This window comes from Scyliorhinus torazame, chromosome 7, assembly GCF_047496885.1.
Source record: "Scyliorhinus torazame isolate Kashiwa2021f chromosome 7, sScyTor2.1, whole genome shotgun sequence".
Taxonomy (NCBI): domain Eukaryota; kingdom Metazoa; phylum Chordata; class Chondrichthyes; order Carcharhiniformes; family Scyliorhinidae; genus Scyliorhinus; species Scyliorhinus torazame.
The window spans coordinates 7,172,063-7,199,616 of record NC_092713.1 but is presented as its reverse complement, the minus strand read 5'-3'; the positions used below and the strand labels follow the sequence as shown (position 1 = coordinate 7,199,616).

The 27,554-nt window shown below is 56.3% G+C and overlaps 1 protein-coding gene across 1 annotated transcript in view; it reads right to left on the bottom strand.

Moving 5' to 3' along the window:
• Positions 1 to 22,310, bottom strand: part of LOC140426013 (pancreatic alpha-amylase-like) — a 129,135-nt gene extending 106,825 nt beyond the window's left edge. Inside the window, exon 1 of the mRNA XM_072510292.1 lies at positions 22,123 to 22,310. Within this exon, the coding sequence (XP_072366393.1) occupies positions 22,123 to 22,290 (168 nt within the window). The 5' untranslated portion in view covers positions 22,291 to 22,310. The remainder of the gene's footprint in view (positions 1 to 22,122) is intronic.
• Positions 22,311 to 27,554: the final 5,244 nt, after the last annotated feature.

Genomic DNA, 27,554 nt, shown 5'->3' with positions numbered 1-27,554 from the left:
CAGGGGTAATGCTCCAGGGAGATGGGCTAATGCTCCAGGGAGCCGGGGTAATGCTCCAGGGAGATGGGGAAATGCTCCAGGGAGATGGGGTAATGCTCCAGGGAGCCGGGGTAACGCTTCAGGGAGATGGGGTAATGCTCCAGGGAGATGGGGTAATGCTCCAGGGAGCCGGGGTAATGCTTCAGGGAGATGGGGGAATGCTCCAGGGAGATGGGGTAATGCTTCAGGGAGCCGGGGTAATGCTTCAGGGAGCCGGGGTAATGCTCCAGTGGGATGGGGTAACGCTCCAGGGAGATGGGGAAATGCTCCAGGTAGATGGGGAAATGCTCCAGGGAGCCGGGGTAATGCTCCAGGGAGATGGGGAAATGCTCCAGGGAGCCGGGGTAATGCTCCAGGGAGCCGGGGTAATGCTCCAGGGAGATGGGGAAATGCTCCAGGGAGCCGGGATAATGCTCCAGGGAGCCGGGGTAATGCTCCAGGGAGATGGGCTAATGCTCCAGGGAGATGGGGTAATGCTCCAGGGAGCCGGGGTAATGCTCCAGGGAGCCGGGGTAATGCTCCAGGGAGATGGGGTAATTCTCCAGGGAGCCGGGGTAATGCTCCAGGGAGCCGGGGTAATGCTCCAGGGAGATGGGGTAATGCTCCAGGGAGATGGGAAAATGCTCCAGGGAGATGGGGTAATGCTCCAAGGAGACGGGGAAATGCTTCAGGGAGCCGGGGTAATGCTTCAGGGAACCGGGGAAATGCTCCAGGGAGCCGGGGTAATGCTCCAGGGAGCCGGGGTAATGCTCCAGGGAGCCGGGGTAATGCTCCAGGGAGATGGGGAAATGCTCCAGGGAGCCGGGGTAATGCTCCAGGGAGATGGGGTAACGCTCCAGGGAGCCGGGGTAACGCTCCAGGGAGCCGGGGTAATGCTCCAGGGAGCCGGGGTAATGCTCCAGGGAGATGGGGTAATGCTCCAGGGAGATGGGGTAATGCTCCAGGGAGATGGGGAAATGCTCCAGGGAGATGGGGTAATGCTCCAGGGAGATGGGGTAATGCTCCAGAGAGATGGGGAAATGCTCCAGGGAGATGGGGAAATGCTCCAGGGAGCCGGGGTAATGCTCCAGGGAGCCGGGGTAATGCTCCAGGGAGCCGGGGTAATGCTCCAGGGAGCCGGGCTAATGCTCCAGGGAGATGGGGAAATGCTCCAGGGAGATGGGGTAATGCTCCAGGGAGATGGGGTAATGCTCCAGGGAGCCGGGGTAATGCTCCAGGGAGCCGGGGTAATGCTCCAGGGAGCCGGGGCAATGCTCCAGTGAGATGGACTAATGCTCCAGGGAGATGGGCTAATGCTCCAGGGAGAAGGGGTAATGCTCCAGGGAGCCGGGGTAATGCTCCAGGGAGCCGGGGTAATGCTCCAGGGAGCCGGGGTAATGCTGCAGGGAGATGGGGAAATGCTCCAGGGAGCCGGGGTAATGCTCCAGGGAACCGGGGTAATGCTCCAGTGGGATGGGGTAATGCTCCAGTGAGCCGGGGTAATGCTCCAGGGAACCGGGGTAATGCTCCAGTGGGATGGGGTAATGCTCCTGGGAGCCGGGGTAATGCTCCAGGGAACCGGTGTAATGCTCCAGTGGGATGGGGTAATGCTCCATGGAGCCGGGGTAATGCTCCAGGGAGATGGGGAAATGCTCCAGGGAGATGGGGAAATGCTCCAGGGAGCCGGGGTAATGCTCCAGGGAGATGGGGTAATGCTCCAGGGAGCCGGGGTAATGCTTCAGGGAGCCGGGGTAATGCTCCAGGGAGCCGGGGTAATGCTCCAGGGAGATGGGGTAATGCTCCAGTGAGCCGGGGTAATGCTCCAGGGAGATGGGGTAATGCTTCAGGGAGCCGGGGTAATGCTCCAGGGAGCCGGGGTAATGCTCAAGGGAGCCGGGGTAATGCTCCAGGGAGATGGGGAAATGCTCCAGGGAGATGGGGAAATGCTCCAGGGATCCGGGGTAATGCTCCAGGGAGCCGGGGTAATGCTCCAGGGAGCCGGGGTAATGCTCCAGGGAGCCGGGGTAATGCTCCAGGGAGCCGGGGTAATGCTCCAGGGAGATGGGGTAATGCTCCAGGGAGATGGGGTAATGCTCCAGTGAGATGGGGAAATGCTCCAGGGAGCCGGGGTAATGCTCCAGGAAGATGGGGAAATGCTCCAGGGAGCCGGGGTAATGCTCCAGGGAGCCGGGGTAATGCTCCAGGGAGATGGGGTAACGCTCCAGGGAGATGGGGTAATGCTCCAGGGAGCCGGGGTAATGCTCCAGCGGGATGGGGTAATGCTCCAGGGAGCCGGGGTAATGCTCCAGGGAGCCGGGGTAATGCTCCAGGGAGATGGGGTAATGCTCCAGGGAGATGGGGAAATGCTCCAGGGAGCCGGGGTAACGCTCCAGGGAGATGGGGGAATGCTCCAGGGAGATGGGGGAATGCTCCAGGGAGATGGGGTAATGCTTCAGGGAGCCGGGGTAATGCTTCAGGGAGCTGGGGTAATGCTCCAGTGGGATGGGGTAACGCTCCAGGGAGATGGGGAAATGCTCCAGGGAGATGGGGTAATGCTCCAGTGGGATGGGGTAATGCTCCAGGGAGCCGGGGTAATGCTCCAGTGGGATGGGGTAATGCTCCAGGGAGATGGGGTAATGCTCCAGGGAGCCGGGGTAATGCTCCAGGGAGATGGGGTAATGCTCCAGGGAGATGGGGTAATGCTCCAGGGAGCCGGGGTAATGCTCCAGGGAGCCGGGGTAATGCTCCACGGAGATGGGGTAATGCTCCATGGAGATGGGGTAATGCTCCAGGGAGCCGGGGTAATGCTCCAGGGAGATGGGGTAATGCTCCAGGGAGATGGGGTAATGCTCCAGGGAGCCGGGGTAATGCTCCAGGGAGATGGGGTAATGCTCCAGGGAGATGGGGTAATGCTCCAGGGAGCCGGGGTAATGCTCCAGGGAGCCGGGGTAATGCTCCAGGGAGCCGGGGTAATGCTCCAGGGAGATGGGGTAATGCTCCAGGGAGCCGGGGTAATGCTCCAGGGAGCCGGGGTAATGCTCCAGGGAGCCGGGGTAATGCTCCAGGGAGCCGGGGTAATGCTCCAGGGAGATGGGGTAATGCTCCAGGGAGCCGGGGTAATGCTCCAGGGAGATGGGGTAATGCCCCAGGGAGATGGGGAAATGCTCCAGGGAGCCGGGGTAACGCTCCAGGGAGATGGGGGAATCTTCCAGGGAGATGGGGTAATGCTTCAGGGAGCCGGGGTAATGCTCCAGTGGGATGGGGGTAACGCTCCAGGGAGATGGGGAAATGCTCCAGGGAGATGGGGTAATGCTCCAGGGAGATGGGGTAATGCTCCAGCGAGCCGGGGTAATGCTCCAGGGAGATGGGGAAATGCTCCAGGGTGCCGGGGTAATGCTCCAGGGAGATGGGGTAATGCTCCAGGGAGCCGGGGTAATGCTCCAGGGAGATGGGGTAATGCTCCAGGGAGATGGGGTAATGCTCCAGGGAGCCGGGGTAATGCTCCAGGGAGCCGGGGTAATGCTCCAGGGAGATGGGGAAATGCTCCAGGGAGCCGGGGTAATGCTCCAGGGAGATGGGGTAATGCTCCAGGGAGCCTGGGTAATGCTCCAGGGAGATGGGGAAATGCTCCAGGGAGCCGGGGTAACGCTCCAGGGAGCTGGGGTAATGCTTCAGGGAGCCGGGGTAATGCTCCAGGGAGATGGGGTAATGCTCCAGGGAGCCGGGATAATGCTCCAGGGAGATGGGGTAATGCTCCAGAGAGATGGGAAAATGCTCCAGGGAGATGGGGTAATGCTCCAGGGAGATGGGGAAATGCTTCAGGGAGCCGGGGTAATGCTTCAGGGAGCCGGGGTAATGCTCCAGTGGGATGGGGTAATGCCCCAGGGAGCCGGGGTAATGCTCCAGGGAACCGGGGTAATGCTCCAGTGGGATCGGGTAATGCTCCAGGGAGATGGGGTAATGCTCCAGTGGGATGGGGTAATGCTCCAGGGAGCCGGGGTAATGCTCCAGTGGGATGGGGTAATGCTCCAGGGAGATGGGGTAATGCTCCAGGGAGCCTGGGAAATGCTCCTGAGAGATGGGGAAATGCTCCAGGGAGCCGGGGGTAATGCTCCAGGGAGCCGGGGTAATGCTCCAGGGAGCCGGGGTAATGCTCCAGGGAGCCGGGGTAATGCTCCAGGGAGCCGGGTAATGCTCCAGGGAGATGGGGTAATGCTCCAGGGAGCCGGGGTAATGCTCCAGGGAGATGGGGTAATGCTCCAGGGAGATGGGGAAATGCTCCAGGGAGCCGGGGTAACGCTCCAGGGAGATGGGGGAATCTTCCAGGGAGATGGGGGAATGCTCCAGGGAGATGGGGTAATGCTCCAGGGAGCCGGGGTAATGCTCCAGGGAGATGGGGTAATGCTCCAGGGAGATGGGGTAATGCTCCAGGGAGCCGGGGTAATGCTTCAGGGAGCCGGGGTAATGCTCCAGTGGGATGGGGGTAACGCTCCAGGGAGATGGGGAAATGCTCCAGGGAGATGGGGAAATGCTCCAGGGAGCCGGGGTAATTCTCCAGGGAGATGGGGTAATGCTCCAGGGAGATGGGGTAATGCTCCAGGGAGATGGGGTAATGCTCCAGGGAGATGGGGTAATGCTCCAGGGAGCCAGGGTAATGCTCCAGGGAGCCGGGGTAATGCTCCAGGGAGATGGGGAAATGCTCCAGGGAGCCGGGGTAATGCTCCAGGGAGCCGGGGTAATGCTGCAGGGAGATGGGGAAATGCTCCAGGGAGCCGGGGTAATGCTCCAGGGAACCGGGGTAATGCTCCAGTGGGATGGGGTAATGCTCCAGTGAGCCGGGGTAATGCTCCAGGGAACCGGGGTAATGCTCCAGTGGGATGGGGTAATGCTCCTGGGAGCCGGGGTAATGCTCCAGGGAACCGGTGTAATGCTCCAGTGGGATGGGGTAATGCTCCATGGAGCCGGGGTAATGCTCCAGGGAGATGGGGAAATGCTCCAGGGAGATGGGGAAATGCTCCAGGGAGCCGGGGTAATGCTCCAGGGAGATGGGGTAATGCTCCAGGGAGCCGGGGTAATGCTTCAGGGAGCCGGGGTAATGCTCCAGGGAGCCGGGGTAATGCTCCAGGGAGATGGGGTAATGCTCCAGTGAGCCGGGGTAATGCTCCAGGGAGATGGGGTAATGCTTCAGGGAGCCGGGGTAATGCTCCAGGGAGCCGGGGTAATGCTCAAGGGAGCCGGGGTAATGCTCCAGGGAGATGGGGAAATGCTCCAGGGAGATGGGGAAATGCTCCAGGGATCCGGGGTAATGCTCCAGGGAGCCGGGGTAATGCTCCAGGGAGCCGGGGTAATGCTCCAGGGAGCCGGGGTAATGCTCCAGGGAGCCGGGGTAATGCTCCAGGGAGATGGGGTAATGCTCCAGGGAGATGGGGTAATGCTCCAGTGAGATGGGGAAATGCTCCAGGGAGCCGGGGTAATGCTCCAGGAAGATGGGGAAATGCTCCAGGGAGCCGGGGTAATGCTCCAGGGAGCCGGGGTAATGCTCCAGGGAGATGGGGTAACGCTCCAGGGAGATGGGGTAATGCTCCAGGGAGCCGGGGTAATGCTCCAGCGGGATGGGGTAATGCTCCAGGGAGCCGGGGTAATGCTCCAGGGAGCCGGGGTAATGCTCCAGGGAGATGGGGTAATGCTCCAGGGAGATGGGGAAATGCTCCAGGGAGCCGGGGTAACGCTCCAGGGAGATGGGGGAATGCTCCAGGGAGATGGGGGAATGCTCCAGGGAGATGGGGTAATGCTTCAGGGAGCCGGGGTAATGCTTCAGGGAGCTGGGGTAATGCTCCAGTGGGATGGGGTAACGCTCCAGGGAGATGGGGAAATGCTCCAGGGAGATGGGGTAATGCTCCAGTGGGATGGGGTAATGCTCCAGGGAGCCGGGGTAATGCTCCAGTGGGATGGGGTAATGCTCCAGGGAGATGGGGTAATGCTCCAGGGAGCCGGGGTAATGCTCCAGGGAGATGGGGTAATGCTCCAGGGAGATGGGGTAATGCTCCAGGGAGCCGGGGTAATGCTCCAGGGAGCCGGGGTAATGCTCCACGGAGATGGGGTAATGCTCCATGGAGATGGGGTAATGCTCCAGGGAGCCGGGGTAATGCTCCAGGGAGATGGGGTAATGCTCCAGGGAGATGGGGTAATGCTCCAGGGAGCCGGGGTAATGCTCCAGGGAGATGGGGTAATGCTCCAGGGAGATGGGGTAATGCTCCAGGGAGCCGGGGTAATGCTCCAGGGAGCCGGGGTAATGCTCCAGGGAGCCGGGGTAATGCTCCAGGGAGATGGGGTAATGCTCCAGGGAGCCGGGGTAATGCTCCAGGGAGCCGGGGGTAATGCTCCAGGGAGCCGGGGTAATGCTCCAGGGAGCCGGGGTAATGCTCCAGGGAGATGGGGTAATGCTCCAGGGAGCCGGGGTAATGCTCCAGGGAGATGGGGTAATGCCCCAGGGAGATGGGGAAATGCTCCAGGGAGCCGGGGTAACGCTCCAGGGAGATGGGGGAATCTTCCAGGGAGATGGGGTAATGCTTCAGGGAGCCGGGGTAATGCTCCAGTGGGATGGGGGTAACGCTCCAGGGAGATGGGGAAATGCTCCAGGGAGATGGGGTAATGCTCCAGGGAGATGGGGTAATGCTCCAGCGAGCCGGGGTAATGCTCCAGGGAGATGGGGAAATGCTCCAGGGTGCCGGGGTAATGCTCCAGGGAGATGGGGTAATGCTCCAGGGAGCCGGGGTAATGCTCCAGGGAGATGGGGTAATGCTCCAGGGAGATGGGGTAATGCTCCAGGGAGCCGGGGTAATGCTCCAGGGAGCCGGGGTAATGCTCCAGGGAGATGGGGAAATGCTCCAGGGAGCCGGGGTAATGCTCCAGGGAGATGGGGTAATGCTCCAGGGAGCCTGGGTAATGCTCCAGGGAGATGGGGAAATGCTCCAGGGAGCCGGGGTAACGCTCCAGGGAGCTGGGGTAATGCTTCAGGGAGCCGGGGTAATGCTCCAGGGAGATGGGGTAATGCTCCAGGGAGCCGGGATAATGCTCCAGGGAGATGGGGTAATGCTCCAGAGAGATGGGAAAATGCTCCAGGGAGATGGGGTAATGCTCCAGGGAGATGGGGAAATGCTTCAGGGAGCCGGGGTAATGCTTCAGGGAGCCGGGGTAATGCTCCAGTGGGATGGGGTAATGCCCCAGGGAGCCGGGGTAATGCTCCAGGGAACCGGGGTAATGCTCCAGTGGGATCGGGTAATGCTCCAGGGAGATGGGGTAATGCTCCAGTGGGATGGGGTAATGCTCCAGGGAGCCGGGGTAATGCTCCAGTGGGATGGGGTAATGCTCCAGGGAGATGGGGTAATGCTCCAGGGAGCCTGGGAAATGCTCCTGAGAGATGGGGAAATGCTCCAGGGAGCCGGGGTAATGCTCCAGGGAGCCGGGGTAATGCTCCAGGGAGCCGGGGTAATGCTCCAGGGAGCCGGGGTAATGCTCCAGGGAGCCGGGTAATGCTCCAGGGAGATGGGGTAATGCTCCAGGGAGCCGGGGTAATGCTCCAGGGAGATGGGGTAATGCTCCAGGGAGATGGGGAAATGCTCCAGGGAGCCGGGGTAACGCTCCAGGGAGATGGGGGAATCTTCCAGGGAGATGGGGGAATGCTCCAGGGAGATGGGGTAATGCTCCAGGGAGCCGGGGTAATGCTCCAGGGAGATGGGGTAATGCTCCAGGGAGATGGGGTAATGCTCCAGGGAGCCGGGGTAATGCTTCAGGGAGCCGGGGTAATGCTCCAGTGGGATGGGGGTAACGCTCCAGGGAGATGGGGAAATGCTCCAGGGAGATGGGGAAATGCTCCAGGGAGCCGGGGTAATTCTCCAGGGAGATGGGGTAATGCTCCAGGGAGATGGGGTAATGCTCCAGGGAGATGGGGTAATGCTCCAGGGAGATGGGGTAATGCTCCAGGGAGCCAGGGTAATGCTCCAGGGAGCCGGGGTAATGCTCCAGGGAGATGGGGAAATGCTCCAGGGAGCCGGGGTAATGCTCCAGGGAGATGGGGTAATGCTCCAGGGAGCCTGGGTAATGCTCCAGGGAGATGGGGAAATGCTCCAGGGAGCCGGGGTAACGCTCCAGGGAGCCGGGGTAACGCTCCAGGGAGCCGGGGTAATGCTTCAGGGAGCCGGGGTAATGCTCCAGGGAGCCGGGGTAATGCTCCAGGGAGCCGGGGTAATGCTCCAGGGAGATGGGGTAATGCTCCAGGGAGATGGGGTAATGCTCCAGGGAGATGGGGTAATGCTCCAGGGAGCCGGGGTAATGCTCCAGGGAGCCGGGGTAATGCTCCACGGAGATGGGGTAATGCTCCATGGAGATGGGGTAATGCTCCAGGGAGCCGGGGTAATGCTCCAGGGAGATGGGGTAATGCTCCAGGGAGATGGGGTAATGCTCCAGGGAGCCGGGGTAATGCTCCAGGGAGATGGGGTAATGCTCCAGGGAGATGGGGTAATGCTCCAGGGAGCCGGGGTAATGCTCCAGGGAGCCGGGGTAATGCTCCAGGGAGCCGGGGTAATGCTCCAGGGAGATGGGGTAATGCTCCAGGGAGCCGGGGTAATGCTCCAGGGAGCCGGGGTAATGCTCCAGGGAGCCGGGGTAATGCTCCAGGGAGCCGGGGTAATGCTCCAGGGAGATGGGGTAATGCTCCAGGGAGCCGGGGTAATGCTCCAGGGAGATGGGGTAATGCCCCAGGGAGATGGGGAAATGCTCCAGGGAGCCGGGGTAACGCTCCAGGGAGATGGGGGAATCTTCCAGGGAGATGGGGTAATGCTTCAGGGAGCCGGGGTAATGCTCCAGTGGGATGGGGGTAACGCTCCAGGGAGATGGGGAAATGCTCCAGGGAGATGGGGTAATGCTCCAGGGAGATGGGGTAATGCTCCAGCGAGCCGGGGTAATGCTCCAGGGAGATGGGGAAATGCTCCAGGGTGCCGGGGTAATGCTCCAGGGAGATGGGGTAATGCTCCAGGGAGCCGGGGTAATGCTCCAGGGAGATGGGGTAATGCTCCAGGGAGATGGGGTAATGCTCCAGGGAGCCGGGGTAATGCTCCAGGGAGCCGGGGTAATGCTCCAGGGAGATGGGGAAATGCTCCAGGGAGCCGGGGTAATGCTCCAGGGAGATGGGGTAATGCTCCAGGGAGCCTGGGTAATGCTCCAGGGAGATGGGGAAATGCTCCAGGGAGCCGGGGTAACGCTCCAGGGAGCTGGGGTAATGCTTCAGGGAGCCGGGGTAATGCTCCAGGGAGATGGGGTAATGCTCCAGGGAGCCGGGATAATGCTCCAGGGAGATGGGGTAATGCTCCAGAGAGATGGGAAAATGCTCCAGGGAGATGGGGTAATGCTCCAGGGAGATGGGGAAATGCTTCAGGGAGCCGGGGTAATGCTTCAGGGAGCCGGGGTAATGCTCCAGTGGGATGGGGTAATGCCCCAGGGAGCCGGGGTAATGCTCCAGGGAACCGGGGTAATGCTCCAGTGGGATCGGGTAATGCTCCAGGGAGATGGGGTAATGCTCCAGTGGGATGGGGTAATGCTCCAGGGAGCCGGGGTAATGCTCCAGTGGGATGGGGTAATGCTCCAGGGAGATGGGGTAATGCTCCAGGGAGCCTGGGAAATGCTCCTGAGAGATGGGGAAATGCTCCAGGGAGCCGGGGTAATGCTCCAGGGAGCCGGGGTAATGCTCCAGGGAGCCGGGGTAATGCTCCAGGGAGCCGGGGTAATGCTCCAGGGAGCCGGGTAATGCTCCAGGGAGATGGGGTAATGCTCCAGGGAGCCGGGGTAATGCTCCAGGGAGATGGGGTAATGCTCCAGGGAGATGGGGAAATGCTCCAGGGAGCCGGGGTAACGCTCCAGGGAGATGGGGGAATCTTCCAGGGAGATGGGGGAATGCTCCAGGGAGATGGGGTAATGCTCCAGGGAGCCGGGGTAATGCTCCAGGGAGATGGGGTAATGCTCCAGGGAGATGGGGTAATGCTCCAGGGAGCCGGGGTAATGCTTCAGGGAGCCGGGGTAATGCTCCAGTGGGATGGGGGTAACGCTCCAGGGAGATGGGGAAATGCTCCAGGGAGATGGGGAAATGCTCCAGGGAGCCGGGGTAATTCTCCAGGGAGATGGGGTAATGCTCCAGGGAGATGGGGTAATGCTCCAGGGAGATGGGGTAATGCTCCAGGGAGATGGGGTAATGCTCCAGGGAGCCAGGGTAATGCTCCAGGGAGCCGGGGTAATGCTCCAGGGAGATGGGGAAATGCTCCAGGGAGCCGGGGTAATGCTCCAGGGAGATGGGGTAATGCTCCAGGGAGCCTGGGTAATGCTCCAGGGAGATGGGGAAATGCTCCAGGGAGCCGGGGTAACGCTCCAGGGAGCCGGGGTAACGCTCCAGGGAGCCGGGGTAATGCTCCAGGGAGCCGGGGTAATGCTCCAGGGAGCCGGGGTAATGCTCCAGGGAGCCGGGGTAATGCTCCAGGGAGATGGGGTAATGCTCCAGGGAGCCAGGATAATGCTCCAGGGAGATGGGGTAATGCTCCAGAGAGATGGGAAAATGCTCCAGGGAGATGGGGTAATGCTCCAGGGAGATGGGGAAATGCTTCAGGGAGCCGGGGTAATGCTTCAGGGAGCCGGGGTAATGCTCCAGTGGGATGGGGTAATGCTCCAGGGAGCCGGGGTAATGCTCCAGGGAACCGGGGTAATGCTCCAGTGGGATGGGGTAATGCTCCAGGGAGATGGGGTAATGCTCCAGGGAGATGGGGAAATGCTCCAGGGAGCCGTGGTAATGCTCCAGGGAGCCGGGGTAATGCTCCAGGGAGCCGGGGTAATGCTCCAGGGAGATGGGGTAATGCTCCAGGGAGATGGGTTAATGCTCCAGGGAGATGGGGTAATGCTCCAGGGAGCCGGGGTAATGCTTCAGGGAGCCGGGGTAATGCTCCAGGGAGCCGGGGTAATGCTCCAGGGAGATGGGGTAATGCTCCAGTGAGCCGGGGTAATGCTCCAGGGAGATGGGGTAATGCTTCAGGGAGCCGGGGTAATGCTCCAGGGAGCCGGGGTAATGCTCCAGGGAGCCGGGGTAATGCTCCAGGGAGATGGGGAAATGCTCCAGGGAGATGGGGAAATGCTCCAGGGATCCGGGGTAATGCTCCAGGGAGCCGGGGTAATGCTCCAGGGAGCCGGGGTAATGCTCCAGGGAGCCGGGGTAATGCTCCAGGGAGATGGGGTAATGCTCCAGGGAGATGGTGAAATGCTCCAGGGAGATGGGGAAATGCTCCAGGGAGCCGGGGTAATGCTCCAGGGAGCCGGGGTGATGCTCCAGGGAGCCGGGGTAATGCTCCAGTGAGATGGGGTAATGCTCCAGGGAGATGGGGAAATGCTCCAGGGAGATGGGGAAATGCTCCAGGGAGCCGGGGTAATGCTCCAGGGAGATGGGGTAATGCTCCAGTGAGATGGGGAAATGCTCCAGGGAGCCGGGGTAATGCTCCAGGAAGATGGGGAAATGCTCCAGGGAGCCGGGGTAATGCTCCAGGGAGCCGGGGTAATGCTCCAGGGAGATGGGGTAACGCTCCAGGGAGATGGGGTAATGCTCCAGGGAGCCGGGGTAATGCTCCAGCGGGATGGGGTAATGCTCCAGGGAGCCGTGGTAATGCTCCAGGGAGCCGGGGTAATGCTCCAGGGAGATGGGGTAATGCTCCAGGGAGATGGGGAAATGCTCCAGGGAGCCGGGGTAACGCTCCAGGGAGATGGGGGAATGCTCCAGGGAGATGGGGGAATGCTCCAGGGAGATGGGGTAATGCTTCAGGGAGCCGGGGTAATGCTTCAGGGAGCTGGGGTAATGCTCCAGTGGGATGGGGTAACGCTCCAGGGAGATGGGGAAATGCTCCAGGGAGATGGGGTAATGCTCCAGTGGGATGGGGTAATGCTCCAGGGAGCCGGGGTAATGCTCCAGTGGGATGGGGTAATGCTCCAGGGAGATGGGGTAATGCTCCAGGGAGCCGGGGTAATGCTCCAGGGAGATGGGGTAATGCTCCAGGGAGATGGGGTAATGCTCCAGGGAGCCGGGGTAATGCTCCAGGGAGCCGGGGTAATGCTCCACGGAGATGGGGTAATGCTCCATGGAGATGGGGTAATGCTCCAGGGAGCCGGGGTAATGCTCCAGGGAGATGGGGTAATGCTCCAGGGAGATGGGGTAATGCTCCAGGGAGCCGGGGTAATGCTCCAGGGAGATGGGGTAATGCTCCAGGGAGATGGGGTAATGCTCCAGGGAGCCGGGGTAATGCTCCAGGGAGCCGGGGTAATGCTCCAGGGAGCCGGGGTAATGCTCCAGGGAGATGGGGTAATGCTCCAGGGAGCCGGGGTAATGCTCCAGGGAGCCGGGGTAATGCTCCAGGGAGCCGGGGTAATGCTCCAGGGAGCCGGGGTAATGCTCCAGGGAGATGGGGTAATGCTCCAGGGAGCCGGGGTAATGCTCCAGGGAGATGGGGTAATGCCCCAGGGAGATGGGGAAATGCTCCAGGGAGCCGGGGTAACGCTCCAGGGAGATGGGGGAATCTTCCAGGGAGATGGGGTAATGCTTCAGGGAGCCGGGGTAATGCTCCAGTGGGATGGGGGTAACGCTCCAGGGAGATGGGGAAATGCTCCAGGGAGATGGGGTAATGCTCCAGGGAGATATGGTAATGCTCCAGCGAGCCGGGGTAATGCTCCAGGGAGATGGGGAAATGCTCCAGGGTGCCGGGGTAATGCTCCAGGGAGATGGGGTAATGCTCCAGGGAGCCGGGGTAATGCTCCAGGGAGATGGGGTAATGCTCCAGGGAGATGGGGTAATGCTCCAGGGAGCCGGGGTAATGCTCCAGGGAGCCGGGGTAATGCTCCAGGGAGATGGGGAAATGCTCCAGGGAGCCGGGGTAATGCTCCAGGGAGATGGGGTAATGCTCCAGGGAGCCTGGGTAATGCTCCAGGGAGATGGGGAAATGCTCCAGGGAGCCGGGGTAACGCTCCAGGGAGCTGGGGTAATGCTTCAGGGAGCCGGGGTAATGCTCCAGGGAGATGGGGTAATGCTCCAGGGAGCCGGGATAATGCTCCAGGGAGATGGGGTAATGCTCCAGAGAGATGGGAAAATGCTCCAGGGAGATGGGGTAATGCTCCAGGGAGATGGGGAAATGCTTCAGGGAGCCGGGGTAATGCTTCAGGGAGCCGGGGTAATGCTCCAGTGGGATGGGGTAATGCCCCAGGGAGCCGGGGTAATGCTCCAGGGAACCGGGGTAATGCTCCAGTGGGATGGGGTAATGCTCCAGGGAGATGGGGTAATGCTCCAGTGGGATGGGGTAATGCTCCAGGGAGCCGGGGTAATGCTCCAGTGGGATGGGGTAATGCTCCAGGGAGATGGGGTAATGCTCCAGGGAGCCTGGGAAATGCTCCTGAGAGATGGGGAAATGCTCCAGGGAGCCGGGGTAATGCTCCAGGGAGCCGGGGTAATGCTCCAGGGAGCCGGGGTAATGCTCCAGGGAGCCGGGGTAATGCTCCAGGGAGCCGGGTAATGCTCCAGGGAGATGGGGTAATGCTCCAGGGAGCCGGGGTAATGCTCCAGGGAGATGGGGTAATGCTCCAGGGAGATGGGGAAATGCTCCAGGGAGCCGGGGTAACGCTCCAGGGAGATGGGGGAATCTTCCAGGGAGATGGGGGAATGCTCCAGGGAGATGGGGTAATGCTCCAGGGAGCCGGGGTAATGCTCCAGGGAGATGGGGTAATGCTCCAGGGAGATGGGGTAATGCTCCAGGGAGCCGGGGTAATGCTTCAGGGAGCCGGGGTAATGCTCCAGTGGGATGGGGGTAACGCTCCAGGGAGATGGGGAAATGCTCCAGGGAGATGGGGAAATGCTCCAGGGAGCCGGGGTAATTCTCCAGGGAGATGGGGTAATGCTCCAGGGAGATGGGGTAATGCTCCAGGGAGATGGGGTAATGCTCCAGGGAGATGGGGTAATGCTCCAGGGAGCCAGGGTAATGCTCCAGGGAGCCGGGGTAATGCTCCAGGGAGATGGGGAAATGCTCCAGGGAGCCGGGGTAATGCTCCAGGGAGATGGGGTAATGCTCCAGGGAGCCTGGGTAATGCTCCAGGGAGATGGGGAAATGCTCCAGGGAGCCGGGGTAACGCTCCAGGGAGCCGGGGTAACGCTCCAGGGAGCCGGGGTAATGCTTCAGGGAGCCGGGGTAATGCTCCAGGGAGCCGGGGTAATGCTCCAGGGAGCCGGGGTAATGCTCCAGGGAGCCGGGGTAATGCTCCTGGGAGATGGGGTAATGCTCCAGGGAGCCGGGATAATGCTCCAGGGAGATGGGGTAATGCTCCAGAGAGATGGGAAAATGCTCCAGGGAGATGGGGTAATGCTCCAGGGAGATGGGGAAATGCTTCAGGGAGCCGGGGTAATGCTTCAGGGAGCCGGGGTAATGCTCCAGTGGGATGGGGTAATGCTCCAGGGAGCCGGGGTAATGCTCCAGGGAACCGGGGTAATGCTCCAGTGGGATGGGGTAATGCTCCAGGGAGATGGGGTAATGCTCCAGGGAGATGGGGAAATGCTCCAGGGAGCCGGGGTAATGCTCCAGGGAGCCGGGGTAATGCTCCAGGGAGCCGGGGTAATGCTCCAGGGAGATGGGGTAATGCTCCAGGGAGATGGGGTAATGCTCCAGGGAGATGGGGTAATGCTCCAGGGAGATGGGGTAATGCTTCAGGGAGCCGGGGTAATGCTCCAGGGAGCCGGGGTAATGCTCCAGGGAGCCGGGGTAATGCTCCAGGGAGATGGGGAAATGCTCCAGGGAGCCGGGGTAATGCTCCAGGGAGATGGGGTAATGCTCCAGGGAGATGGGGAAATGCTCCAGGGAGATGGGGAAATGCTCCAGGGAGCCGGGGTAATGCTCCAGGGAGATGGGGTAACGCTCCAGAGAGCCGGGGTAATGCTCCAGGGAGCCGGGGGTAATGCTCCAGGGAGCCGGGCTAATGCTCCAGGGAGATGGGGAAATGCTCCAGGGAGATGGGGTAATGCTCCAGGGAGATGGGGAAATGCTCCAGGGAGCCGGGGTAATGCTCCAGGGAGCCGGGGTAATGCTCCAGGGAGCCGGGCTAATGCTCCAGTGGGATGGGGTAATGCTCCAGGGAGCCGGGGTAATGCTCCAGGGAGCCGGGGTAATGCTCCAGGGAGATGGGGTAATGCTCCAGGGAGCCGGGGTAATGCTCCAGGGAGCCGGGGTAATGCTCCAGGGAACCGGGGTAATGCTCCAGTGGGATGGGGTAATGCTCCAGGGAGCCGGGGTAATGCTCCAGGGAGATGGGCTAATGCTCCAGGGAGACGGGGTAATGCTCCAGGGAGACGGGGTAATGCTCCAGGGAGCCGGGGTAATGCTCCAGGGAGATGGGGTAATGCTCCAGGGAGATGGGGAAATGCTCCAGGGAGCCGGGGTAACGCTCCAGGGAGATGGGGGAATGCTCCAGGGAGATGGGGGAATGCTCCAGGGAGATGGGGTAATGCTTCAGGGAGCCGGGGTAATGCTTCAGGGAGCTGGGGTAATGCTCCAGTGGGATGGGGTAACGCTCCAGGGAGATGGGGAAATGCTCCAGGGAGATGGGGTAATGCTCCAGTGGGATGGGGTAATGCTCCAGGGAGCCGGGGTAATGCTCCAGTGGGATGGGGTAATGCTCCAGGGAGATGGGGTAATGCTCCAGGGAGCCGGGGTAATGCTCCAGGGAGATGGGGTAATGCTCCAGGGAGATGGGGTAATGCTCCAGGGAGCCGGGGTAATGCTCCAGGGAGCCGGGGTAATGCTCCACGGAGATGGGGTAATGCTCCATGGAGATGGGGTAATGCTCCAGGGAGCCGGGGTAATGCTCCAGGGAGATGGGGTAATGCTCCAGGGAGATGGGGTAATGCTCCAGGGAGCCGGGGTAATGCTCCAGGGAGATGGGGTAATGCTCCAGGGAGATGGGGTAATGCTCCAGGGAGCCGGGGTAATGCTCCAGGGAGCCGGGGTAATGCTCCAGGGAGCCGGGGTAATGCTCCAGGGAGATGGGGTAATGCTCCAGGGAGCCGGTGTAATGCTCCAGGGAGCCGGGGTAATGCTCCAGGGAGCCGGGGTAATGCTCCAGGGAGCCGGGGTAATGCTCCAGGGAGATGGGGTAATGCTCCAGGGAGCCGGGGTAATGCTCCAGGGAGATGGGGTAATGCCCCAGGGAGATGGGGAAATGCTCCAGGGAGCCGGGGTAACGCTCCAGGGAGATGGGGGAATCTTCCAGGGAGATGGGGTAATGCTTCAGGGAGCCGGGGTAATGCTCCAGTGGGATGGGGGTAACGCTCCAGGGAGATGGGGAAATGCTCCAGGGAGATGGGGTAATGCTCCAGGGAGATGGGGTAATGCTCCAGCGAGCCGGGGTAATGCTCCAGGGAGATGGGGAAATGCTCCAGGGTGCCGGGGTAATGCTCCAGGGAGATGGGGTAATGCTCCAGGGAGCCGGGGTAATGCTCCAGGGAGATGGGGTAATGCTCCAGGGAGATGGGGTAATGCTCCAGGGAGCCGGGGTAATGCTCCAGGGAGCCGGGGTAATGCTCCAGGGAGATGGGGAAATGCTCCAGGGAGCCGGGGTAATGCTCCAGGGAGATGGGGTAATGCTCCAGGGAGCCTGGGTAATGCTCCAGGGAGATGGGGAAATGCTCCAGGGAGCCGGGGTAACGCTCCAGGGAGCTGGGGTAATGCTTCAGGGAGCCGGGGTAATGCTCCAGGGAGATGGGGTAATGCTCCAGGGAGCTGGGATAATGCTCCAGGGAGATGGGGTAATGCTCCAGAGAGATGGGAAAATGCTCCAGGGAGATGGGGTAATGCTCCAGGGAGATGGGGAAATGCTTCAGGGAGCCGGGGTAATGCTTCAGGGAGCCGGGGTAATGCTCCAGTGGGATGGGGTAATGCCCCAGGGAGCCGGGGTAATGCTCCAGGGAACCGGGGTAATGCTCCAGTGGGATGGGGTAATGCTCCAGGGAGATGGGGTAATGCTCCAGTGGGATGGGGTAATGCTCCAGGGAGCCGGGGTAATGCTCCAGTGGGATGGGGTAATGCTCCAGGGAGATGGGGTAATGCTCCAGGGAGCCTGGGAAATGCTCCTGAGAGATGGGGAAATGCTCCAGGGAGCCGGGGTAATGCTCCAGGGAGCCGGGGGTAATGCTCCAGGGAGCCGGGGTAATGCTCCAGGGAGCCGGGGTAATGCTCCAGGGAGCCGGGTAATGCTCCAGGGAGATGGGGTAATGCTCCAGGGAGCCGGGGTAATGCTCCAGGGAGATGGGGTAATGCTCCAGGGAGATGGGGAAATGCTCCAGGGAGCCGGGGTAACGCTCCAGGGAGATGGGGGAATCTTCCAGGGAGATGGGGGAATGCTCCAGGGAGATGGGGTAATGCTCCAGGGAGCCGGGGTAATGCTCCAGGGAGATGGGGTAATGCTCCAGGGAGATGGGGTAATGCTCCAGGGAGCCGGGGTAATGCTTCAGGGAGCCGGGGTAATGCTCCAGTGGGATGGGGGTAACGCTCCAGGGAGATGGGGAAATGCTCCAGGGAGATGGGGAAATGCTCCAGGGAGCCGGGGTAATTCTCCAGGGAGATGGGGTAATGCTCCAGGGAGATGGGGTAATGCTCCAGGGAGATGGGGTAATGCTCCAGGGAGATGGGGTAATGCTCCAGGGAGCCAGGGTAATGCTCCAGGGAGCCGGGGTAATGCTCCAGGGAGATGGGGAAATGCTCCAGGGAGCCGGGGTAATGCTCCAGGGAGATGGGGTAATGCTCCAGGGAGCCTGGGTAATGCTCCAGGGAGATGGGGAAATGCTCCAGGGAGCCGGGGTAACGCTCCAGGGAGCCGGGGTAACGCTCCAGGGAGCCGGGGTAATGCTTCAGGGAGCCGGGGTAATGCTCCAGGGAGCCGGGGTAATGCTCCAGGGAGCCGGGGTAATGCTCCAGGGAGCCGGGGTAATGCTCCAGGGAGATGGGGTAATGCTCCAGGGAGCCGGGATAATGCTCCAGGGAGATGGGGTAATGCTCCAGAGAGATGGGAAAATGCTCCAGGGAGATGGGGTAATGCTCCAGGGAGATGGGGAAATGCTTCAGGGAGCCGGGGTAATGCTCCAGTGGGATGGGGTAATGCTCCAGGGAGCCGGGGTAATGCTCCAGGGAACCGGGGTAATGCTCCAGTGGGATGGGGTAATGCTCCAGGGAGATGGGGTAATGCTCCAGGGAGATGGGGAAATGCTCCAGGGAGCCGGGGTAATGCTCTAGGGAGCCGGGGTAATGCTCCAGGGAGCCGGGGTAATGCTCCAGGGAGATGGGGTAATGCTCCAGGGAGATGGGGTAATGCTCCAGGGAGATGGGGTAATGCTCCAGGGAGATGGGGTAATGCTTCAGGGAGCCGGGGTAATGCTCCAGGGAGCCGGGGTAATGCTCCAGGGAGCCGGGGTAATGCTCCAGGGAGATGGGGAAATGCTCCAGGGAGCCGGGGTAATGCTCCAGGGAGATGGGGTAATGCTCCAGGGAGATGGGGAAATGCTCCAGGGAGATGGGGAAATGCTCCAGGGAGCCGGAGTAATGCTCCAGGGAGATGGGGTAACGCTCCAGAGAGCCGGGGTAATGCTCCAGGGAGCCGGGGTAATGCTCCAGGGAGCCGGGCTAATGCTCCAGGGAGATGGGGAAATGCTCCAGGGAGATGGGGTAATGCTCCAGGGAGATGGGGAAATGCTCCAGGGAGCCGGGGTAATGCTCCAGGGAGCCGGGGTAATGCTCCAGGGAGCCGGGCTAATGCTCCAGTGGGATGGGGTAATGCTCCAGGGAGCCGGGGTAATGCTCCAGGGAGCTGGGGTAATGCTCCAGGGAGATGGGGTAATGCTCCAGGGAGCCGGGGTAATGCTCCAGGGAGCCGGGGTAATGCTCCAGGGAACCGGGGTAATGCTCCAGTGGGATGGGGTAATGCTCCAGGGAGCCGGGGTAATGCTCCAGGGAGATGGGCTAATGCTCCAGGGAGACGGGGTAATGCTCCAGGAGGATGGGTTTGAATCCCCCCATGGCAAATGGTGGAATTTGAATCGAATGAATAGAAATCTGGAACTGAATGTCTCATGATTACCACGACCCATTATCGATAGGGCAGCACGGTGGCATTGTGGTTAGCACAATTGCTTCACAGCTCCAGGGTCCCAGGTTCGATTCCCAGCTTGGGTCACTGTCTGTGCGGAGTCTGCACGTTCTCCCCGTGTGTGCGTGGGTTTCCTCCGGGTGCTCCGGTTTCCTCCCACAGTCCAAAGATGTGCAGGTTAGGTGGATTGGCCATGATAAATTGCCCTTAGTGTCCAAAATTGGCCTTCGTGTTGGGTGGGGTTACTGGGTTATGGGGATAGGGTGGAGGTGTGGACCTTGGGTAGGGAGCTCTTTCCAAGAGCCGGTGCAGACTCGATGGACCGAATGGCCTCCTTCTGCACTGTAAATTCTATGATCTGATAGTGGTAAAAGTCCACCTGGAAACCTTCCATTGATTACCACGCACTCCCCTCACCCATCAAGCAGAACAGCTCAAAGTGGCCAGGTTGCACATGTTGCAGAAAGAGGCTCCAAATGGGAATCCCCCCCCGGTGAAACTGACTTCTCCTATCAGTGAGTCTCCTATCTTCTGACACCCGCAGCTTCTGGGAGAGAGAAAGGGGACTCTTCTGCAGAATGGACTGTGACTGAGATTTGAATCAGGCCCGCTAATTACATGTAATTTCCCCCCCCCCCCCCCCCATAATAGGGTCCCTGCCCGCTCTGGGTGGGAAGCAAGTTATAACCGGCCAGACGGGACCAGGGACTCGTGACGGGTCTGATGCCCGGCGCGAAGCATGACTGCGTTGACAGGCTATTCGCCGCCCAATCGCTAATCCCGACTTTAGCTGGCGGATCCAGAGCATCCGGGTAATGTTTTGACTTCAACTGCTTTCTGTCGTGGAGAATTTCCCAGGATCTTCACTCTCTGCGTGAATAGATTTCTCCTCATCTCAGTCCATTTGAGCCACACAAGTTGCAGGCAGTGGCCACCTCCAACGAGAGAATCTAATCTTCAACCTTTCACATTCAATGGCATTGTCAGAAATCCCCCACTATCAACACCCTGGGCGTTACCATTAACCAGAAACTGAACTGGACGAGCTATATAAATATTGTGGCTACAAGAGCAGGTCAGAGGCTGGGAATCCTACGGCAAGTAACTCACCTCCTGACTCCCCAATGCCTCGGCGCAAGTCAGGAGTGTAATGGACTCTCCACTTGCCTGGATGAGTGCAGCTCCAACAACACTCAAGAAGCTCGACACCATCCAGGACAAAGCAGCCCCGCTTGATTAGCACCCTCCACCATCGACAAACAGTAGCAGCCGTGTGTACCATCTAAAAGATGCAGGAACTCACCAAGGTTCCTTAGACAGCACCTTCCAAACCCACGACCACTACCATCTGGAAGGAAAAGGGCAGCGGACACGTCGGAACCCCACACCTGGAGGTTTCAGTTAAAGCCACTCACCACCCTGACTTGGAAATATATTGACATTCCTTCACTTTCACTGGGGCAACATCCTGGAACTCCCTAGCAGCATTGCGGGTGTACCTGCACCACACAGGCCACAGCTGTTCAAAAAGGCAGCTCACCACCACCTTCCCATTCGGGTTGGGCAATAAATGCTAGCAACGTGCATATCTTGTGAATGAACAAAACAAACTCATTATAGCTGCTTTCTACCAGAGAGCTTTTACCACTCCTTCAGACTGGATTTAAAAATTTGAACTTCAATTAAGCAGAATTTTTTTTAGATAAATGCTAAATGCAAAAATAAATTATTTTTAGAAAGAGATTAACCCTCAAAATTCCGTCACCAAACTTCCAGTTGCTCACTCTGTGAAGTTGTATTTATTACTGGAGTAACCAGTTCACACTGTGCAGGTCCTCCACACTGTTGCTGACTCCTGAGACTTGATCGCAAAGGTTTTGTTCTTATTCTATAAAACTTTGGCTTGTGCGTCAGTAAAGCACAGGGGTACATGAGTAGATAGATTGCACGCCGAGCTCAGGCCACATTTTTAGATGTTCACCCAGCTTGTGAGCTTTTCAGCCTTTGCCTCTGTGCAAGAAGCTTTGTTTCTGCTGCAGCAAATGCTTGGGCCAACAGTTCACTCTGTTCCCTAGATATCAATGTCTTCATTCTGAGCCTATGTGCATCCAACCCGTCTCATTTATAATGTGAGGCAGGATTAAGAATTCCATGTCTCTCACATTTGCTCTGCCAATCATGGAATCATAGAATTTACAGTGCAGAAGGAGGCCATTCGTCCCATCGGGCCCTTGGAAAGAGCACCCTACCCAAGCCCACACCTCCACCCTATCCCCGTCATCCCACCTAACATTTTGGGCACCAAGGTGCAATTTATCACGGCCAATCCACCTAACCTGCACATATTTGGACTGTGGGAGGAAACCGGAGCACCCGGAGGAAACCCACACAGGCACGAGGAGAAAGTGCAGACTCCGCACAGACAGTGACCCAAGCCGGGAATCAAACCTGGGTCCTTGGAGCTGTGAGGCAGCAGTGCTAACCACTGTGCCACCATGCCGCCCAATAAAACTGTTGCACGGAAATCTGGAACAGTGTGACGTTTAAATCATCTTAAAACATTTTAACCTCTGCTAATCCTTTTTAAAAACTCTTTGTCCATCGTTTTTAACCTTTGTTTTTCGGTTTCATTTGCCAATTCTCTCCAATCTGTGTCCCTCTGGTTACCGACCTCTGTTTAACGAAAACAGTTTCTCCTTACTTACTCTATCAAAACTCTTCATGATATTGAACACCTCTATTTAAATCCCCTCTAACCTCCTCTGCTACAAGAACCCCACCTTCTCCAATCTCTCCATGTAATTAAATACCCTCATCCTTGACACCACGGTCAATTTTCCCCTTGATCTGTTCTGTTTCATGGAGAACAATCCCCACTCCGTCGTCGGTGGAAAGGATTGAAACAATGACTACCTGAACACCCCCAAATCCATTGGGGGCCAAGTAACGCTCACACTCAGCCGCGATATCCGTCCAGCGCCACTCAAATAAATGGACAATGGATGTGCGCCCTGGCACCATGTGTGGGTCGTACTGTGCCAAACATCCCCCGAGAAAGGCTAGCAGAAGCAGGACCTTCATCTTCACCAGAGTTGGCTGGATGGGCTCAGAAGCTCTAATTTATATCTCAATGGTATTTGAACAAATAATTAATTAGCGTCATCAGAATTTTCCACGTAACATAAAAAGCAATACTTATAAATAAAATGGCACTGATAAAGAGCGAGTACAGCTGGACAATGACAAAGACTGTCCCACTTCAATTGACCTTGAATCCCAGCCCAGTCAGTGAGTATTAATGATCAACAAATAGCATTTAGCCAAGCTGCAAAGAATTATATATTACAAAGAATCAGGCCTTTTGGCCAAATGCTCCATGCTATGAGACCTCAAGACTTTGGAGCAGAAGCAGGCCACTTGGCCCCTCGAGTCTGTTCCACCAATCAATGAGATTGTGGCTAATCTGACATTATAATTCTCAACTCTACTTTTGCGCCTTACCCCCATAACCCTTGATTCCCTCACTGATTAAAACTCTGTCTACCTTGGCCTTGGGCATACTCAACAACCCAGCCTCTACAGTAAACAATTCAACAGATTCACCATCCTCTGAGAGAGGAAATTCCTCCTCATCTTTGTCTCTAATGGACGACCCCTTACTTTGAGATTCTGCTCTCTGGTCTTAGATTCTTGCACAGGGGGAAATTATCAACTTATCAACCCTGTCAAGCCCCCTGAGAATCCAATGTGTCTCAATAAGGTCACCTCTCATTCTTCTAAACTCCAATGAGTACAGACCCAACCTACTCAACCTCTCCTTAGAGGCAAATCCCTCCGTACTCGAGATTAACCGAGTGGTTTTCTCTGGATGTCTCCAATGCCAGTATATCTGTCTGTAGATAAGGGGTTAAAACTGTTCACAGCATTCTAGCTGTGATGAATGTAGGAACTTCAGACATATTGGGCGGGATTCTCCGTTTCTAAGACTAAGTGTTGATGCCAACGGAGAATCCGTGGATTTATACGACAGAAAAACCGGCGGTGTACCTGGACCACTTCCTTAAGGGGCTCACGTGGGACAATCAATTCCAATGAAAAATGGTGTCGGATTCACCAGGGCCGTGATTGACACTCGGGAGGCTGACAAGCTGCAGCTGCACATACACATTACACTCCCCACACACACTCATCCCAGACAACAAGATGGCACTGGTTGTGCTAGAGAGCGCCCATACAGCTGATGGGTGGTCTGGGGTCAGAGGGCAACCAGGGGGTGATTTTTACAAAATGATCTTAACCTGTGTTGCTAATTTCAGTGACGTATATCGCTGGACCCTTTTAATCCATTAACCTTTTAGCTGATGGAATAAACACCATGCAAATAACATGGTCAATGTGACCTTCACCTCCCAATCAGAGGTGGAGCCAGAAATGACTTTCACTGGAACAATCGCATCCATCTCACGCCAACCAAACTCGTCTCCACTGGTGGAAATGCAGCAGTGCCAGAGCCATTTTTAATTCCTTGCTCCAGTCTCGTTGGACTCACTCCCAAATAAATAATTGTAGGGACACCAATCCGGGGTTGTTGGAAAGCGGAATATGGGGCACAGAATCGGCGAGTAGTTAATGTTAAACCACCATCTTTATGAATGAAAGCAGAGGTAATTATAGGAGAACAAGGCGGCCATTCGGCCCCTTGAGCCTCCTCTGCCTTTCAATAAGATCATGTCTGATCTGATCATGGCACCTGCTCTACTTTCCTGCCTTTTCCCCATTATGCTGAACTCCCCTATGCAGCCACCTTAACATCTAAGCTAGGGAAAACCTGAGTCATTAAAAGATTGAATCAGTCCTGGACCTGAATAAAGAAAAAATAGTTAAGAGGTAACCAGCGAAAATCTCAAAAGGGTTCAATGTGTCCACTAAACACAATAGAACTCTTTGACAAGGTAACAGAGATGATGGATGGAGGATATTGTGTATATATGGACTTTAGTAAAGCATTTGTTAAAGTACCAGGCTGGAGATTACTGCGGAATATCAAGGTATAAAATTGGAGAGAATAATTGGTTAAAGATTAGTTAGAGAGGAGCGATTAGGAATTAAGGGTGGTTTTGCAGTGATTGCAATTGGGTCGAGATGATTCTGTGAATTGGGTTACAGATCTGTAGGGAACAGTGTCAAAAGTTATACAGTCAAAGGTCAAGGCAAAGGGAATACATGATCACACGGGGGAAATGGGGACTGAGTTGATGTTTAAGCTTCACATGAGAAGCAGTGTTGCTCCTATGGGCCTGCTGGGATTGTACTGGGCTAGTTCAGAATGGAACACCAACAGGACAGAGATGGGCCACACAGAGAGATGGAGGAGCAGCTAAATGTAGTCGACCATTATAAAAGGCTACAAAATGGACCAGAAGGTATAACTTGCTGCAGCACGGTTTTGCAAGAATATGAGGCCATTCAGCCCCTCAAACTCATTTTACCATTCAATTAGATCATGGCTGTTCTGCATCTTAAATTCATCGACCTTTACCCTGGCTGTAAGTGATTTACGTGTCAAAACAATACGCCATTAGTTGCAGAGCACTTTGGGACATCCTGTTTGAGAAAGGTGCTAGTGAAATGCAAATTGTATCAGAAGAGAGCCTTGTGGGACAGATAATAATCTTTATAAGTGTCACAAGTAGGTTTACATTAACACTGCAATGAAGTTACTGTGAAAAGCCCCTAGTCGCCACATTCCGGCACCTGTTCGGGTCACAGAGGGAGAATTCAGAATGTCCAATTCACCTAACCGCACGTCTTTCGGGACTTGTGGGAGGAAACCGGACCCACGCAGTCACGGGGAGAATGCGCAGACTCCACACAGTCATTTACCCAAGCCGGGAATCGAACCTGGCGCTGTGAAGCAACAGTGCTAATCACTGTGCTACCATTCCGCCCTGGCATCCCCGTCGTGACCAATTATGTTCCAAAAAGCCAGATGATTGGTTGAAATCTTGCCAACACACAGGACACCTTACAGTTTATCCCCTCTGTGATCGGTGCTTTTTCCTTCCATGTTCAAAATCTAATAATGTTCAGGTTCAAGACGTTTCTAGAATGAGAAATGCCCTGATAAACACGGACGTGAATTGATACATCCAAAATCAGATGGGAATAGTCTAGATATGGGGAGCAGTGGTGTAATGGCATTGTTGCTGGACAAGTAATCCAGAGGCCCATAATCATGATCTGGGGGTTTGGGTTCAAATCATGCCACGCCAGATGGTGAAATTTGAATTCAATTTTTAAAAAATCTGGAATTAGAAGTCTAAAATTGTTGATTGTTGCAAAAGCCCACCTGGTTCACTAATACCCTTTAGGGAAGGAAATCTGTCGCCCTTACCCAGTCCGGCCTCCACGTGACTCTTAAATGCCGTCAGGGATGGGTAATAAAGGGCGGCACAGTGGTTAGCACTGTTGCCTCACGGCACTGAGGACCCGGGTTCGATCCCGGCCCCGGGTCACTGTCCGTGTGGAGTTTGCACATTCTCCCCGTGTCTGCGTGGGTTTCACCCCCACAACCCAAAGATGTGCAGGGCAGGTGGATTGGCTACATTAACAATTTTAATTTGGAAAAAAATAATTAGATACTCTAAATTTAAAAACAAAACAAAAAAAAAAATCAATGAGTAATCGACGCCCACATCCCCATGAATGAATAAAAAAAAGATTGAAATATATTCCTTTTGGTGGAATTGTAATCAGAGGTGGGAGAAAGATCAGGGAAGGGACTATGAGCTTGCTGTGAATTAATCCAGGTGTTGGCAGTAATTTGGCTTCAAATGTTTTTAACTTCATGTTTTAATCTCTATCAATAAAAGCACATGGCTGTAGCCTTTCTTTCGCACCCAGCTGCACACAACACTCCAAACAAGGGGATCAGTTAGAACATTCCCCCCGTCTTCTGTTACTGGGCTAGTGCAGGGTCAATTTCAGCCCCACTTGACCAACAGCAGCAACACAGTTGAAATTAACTCTTAATGGCTGCCCAATAATTGCAGACACCAGGTTTGTAAATACAATTAACTTTTATTAATAAAAATAATTAAATAGGCAATAAATACTACTGGTTAACCAATATCTAATTTCTACCCCCTCCTCCTTTAACTCACTCTACCCTCTACACACACAACATAGGAGAAAGAGGGGTGTAAAACTACTAAATGTAAAGGGTAAGAGGCTCTGTTGCAGATGGATGTCTTCTAGTTAGAGAGAGCAAGCGAGTATGAGCGAGTCTCTCTCAGCATCCAGGAGTTTTTTTGCCAGGTCCTCTGAAAAAACCCCACCTGGTAGGGCCCAATTGCTGTCACTTCCAGGCAGGATATAGCCCTTTGCCAATCTATTGGCCGCCAACCAACCAATCGAACCGAACCCTTCCAATCTCTTGGGTGCCATAAAATCTGAGTTCTTCTGTTCAATATCTAAATCTTCATAGCACAGTGGAATACTTTGTAACTTTTGAGTTCCATACTTCCTCTGCTCCACTTAATGGTATATGTCCATTAAATAAGCATGAATAAAAAAATGATAACTCCAAAGTAAAGAAAATAAGGTAATCTCAACAGGAAGGACCTTACAGTTCATGCTGACGAGGATGGTTCTAGGTTGGAAAGGGTTAAATTAAGCCAGGTAATAGGCTAGGCTTGTAGTCCCTCATTTCGAGAAGACCAAGGAATGATCTAATTCTGTTTAAGATGATTAAAGTTAATGGGGCTAAAGGTATACACGTGTCCTGGCCCTGATGGAATGCATCCCAGGGTACAAATGAGATGACGGATAATAGCAAATGCGCTTGTGGTAATTTACCAAAATTCGCTGGGCTCTGGGGCGGTTCCGGCAGATTGGGAAAAAACAGAAAACGTAAACAAAAGACGGGTAACTATAGGCTGGTTAGCTTAACTTCTGTAGTTGGGAAAATGCTTTAATCTATCAAGGAAGTAGCGAGACAACTGGATAGAAATTGTCCCACTGGGCAGACGCAGCATGGGATAGAATGGGATCATGAAAGACTGGTCATGTTTAACTAATTTAGTGGAATTCTTTGAGTACATTTGTTATGGGCCACGGTTTAGAGAACCCCAAAGTGTATCATGGAATTCACCTGACCCACAACTTTTAATAGATTGTGGTATGGGGAGCACACAGCCCACTCTCCAGATGTGGTACAGCAGAAATGGAAAAGTATTTTTTTAAGCAAAACAATGTTTATTCTATGAACTCAAGTTAACCTTTTTAAAACATAGAGTGAACATCTTAGCAACAATCAATTCAAATACAATCCCCAAAGAATACAA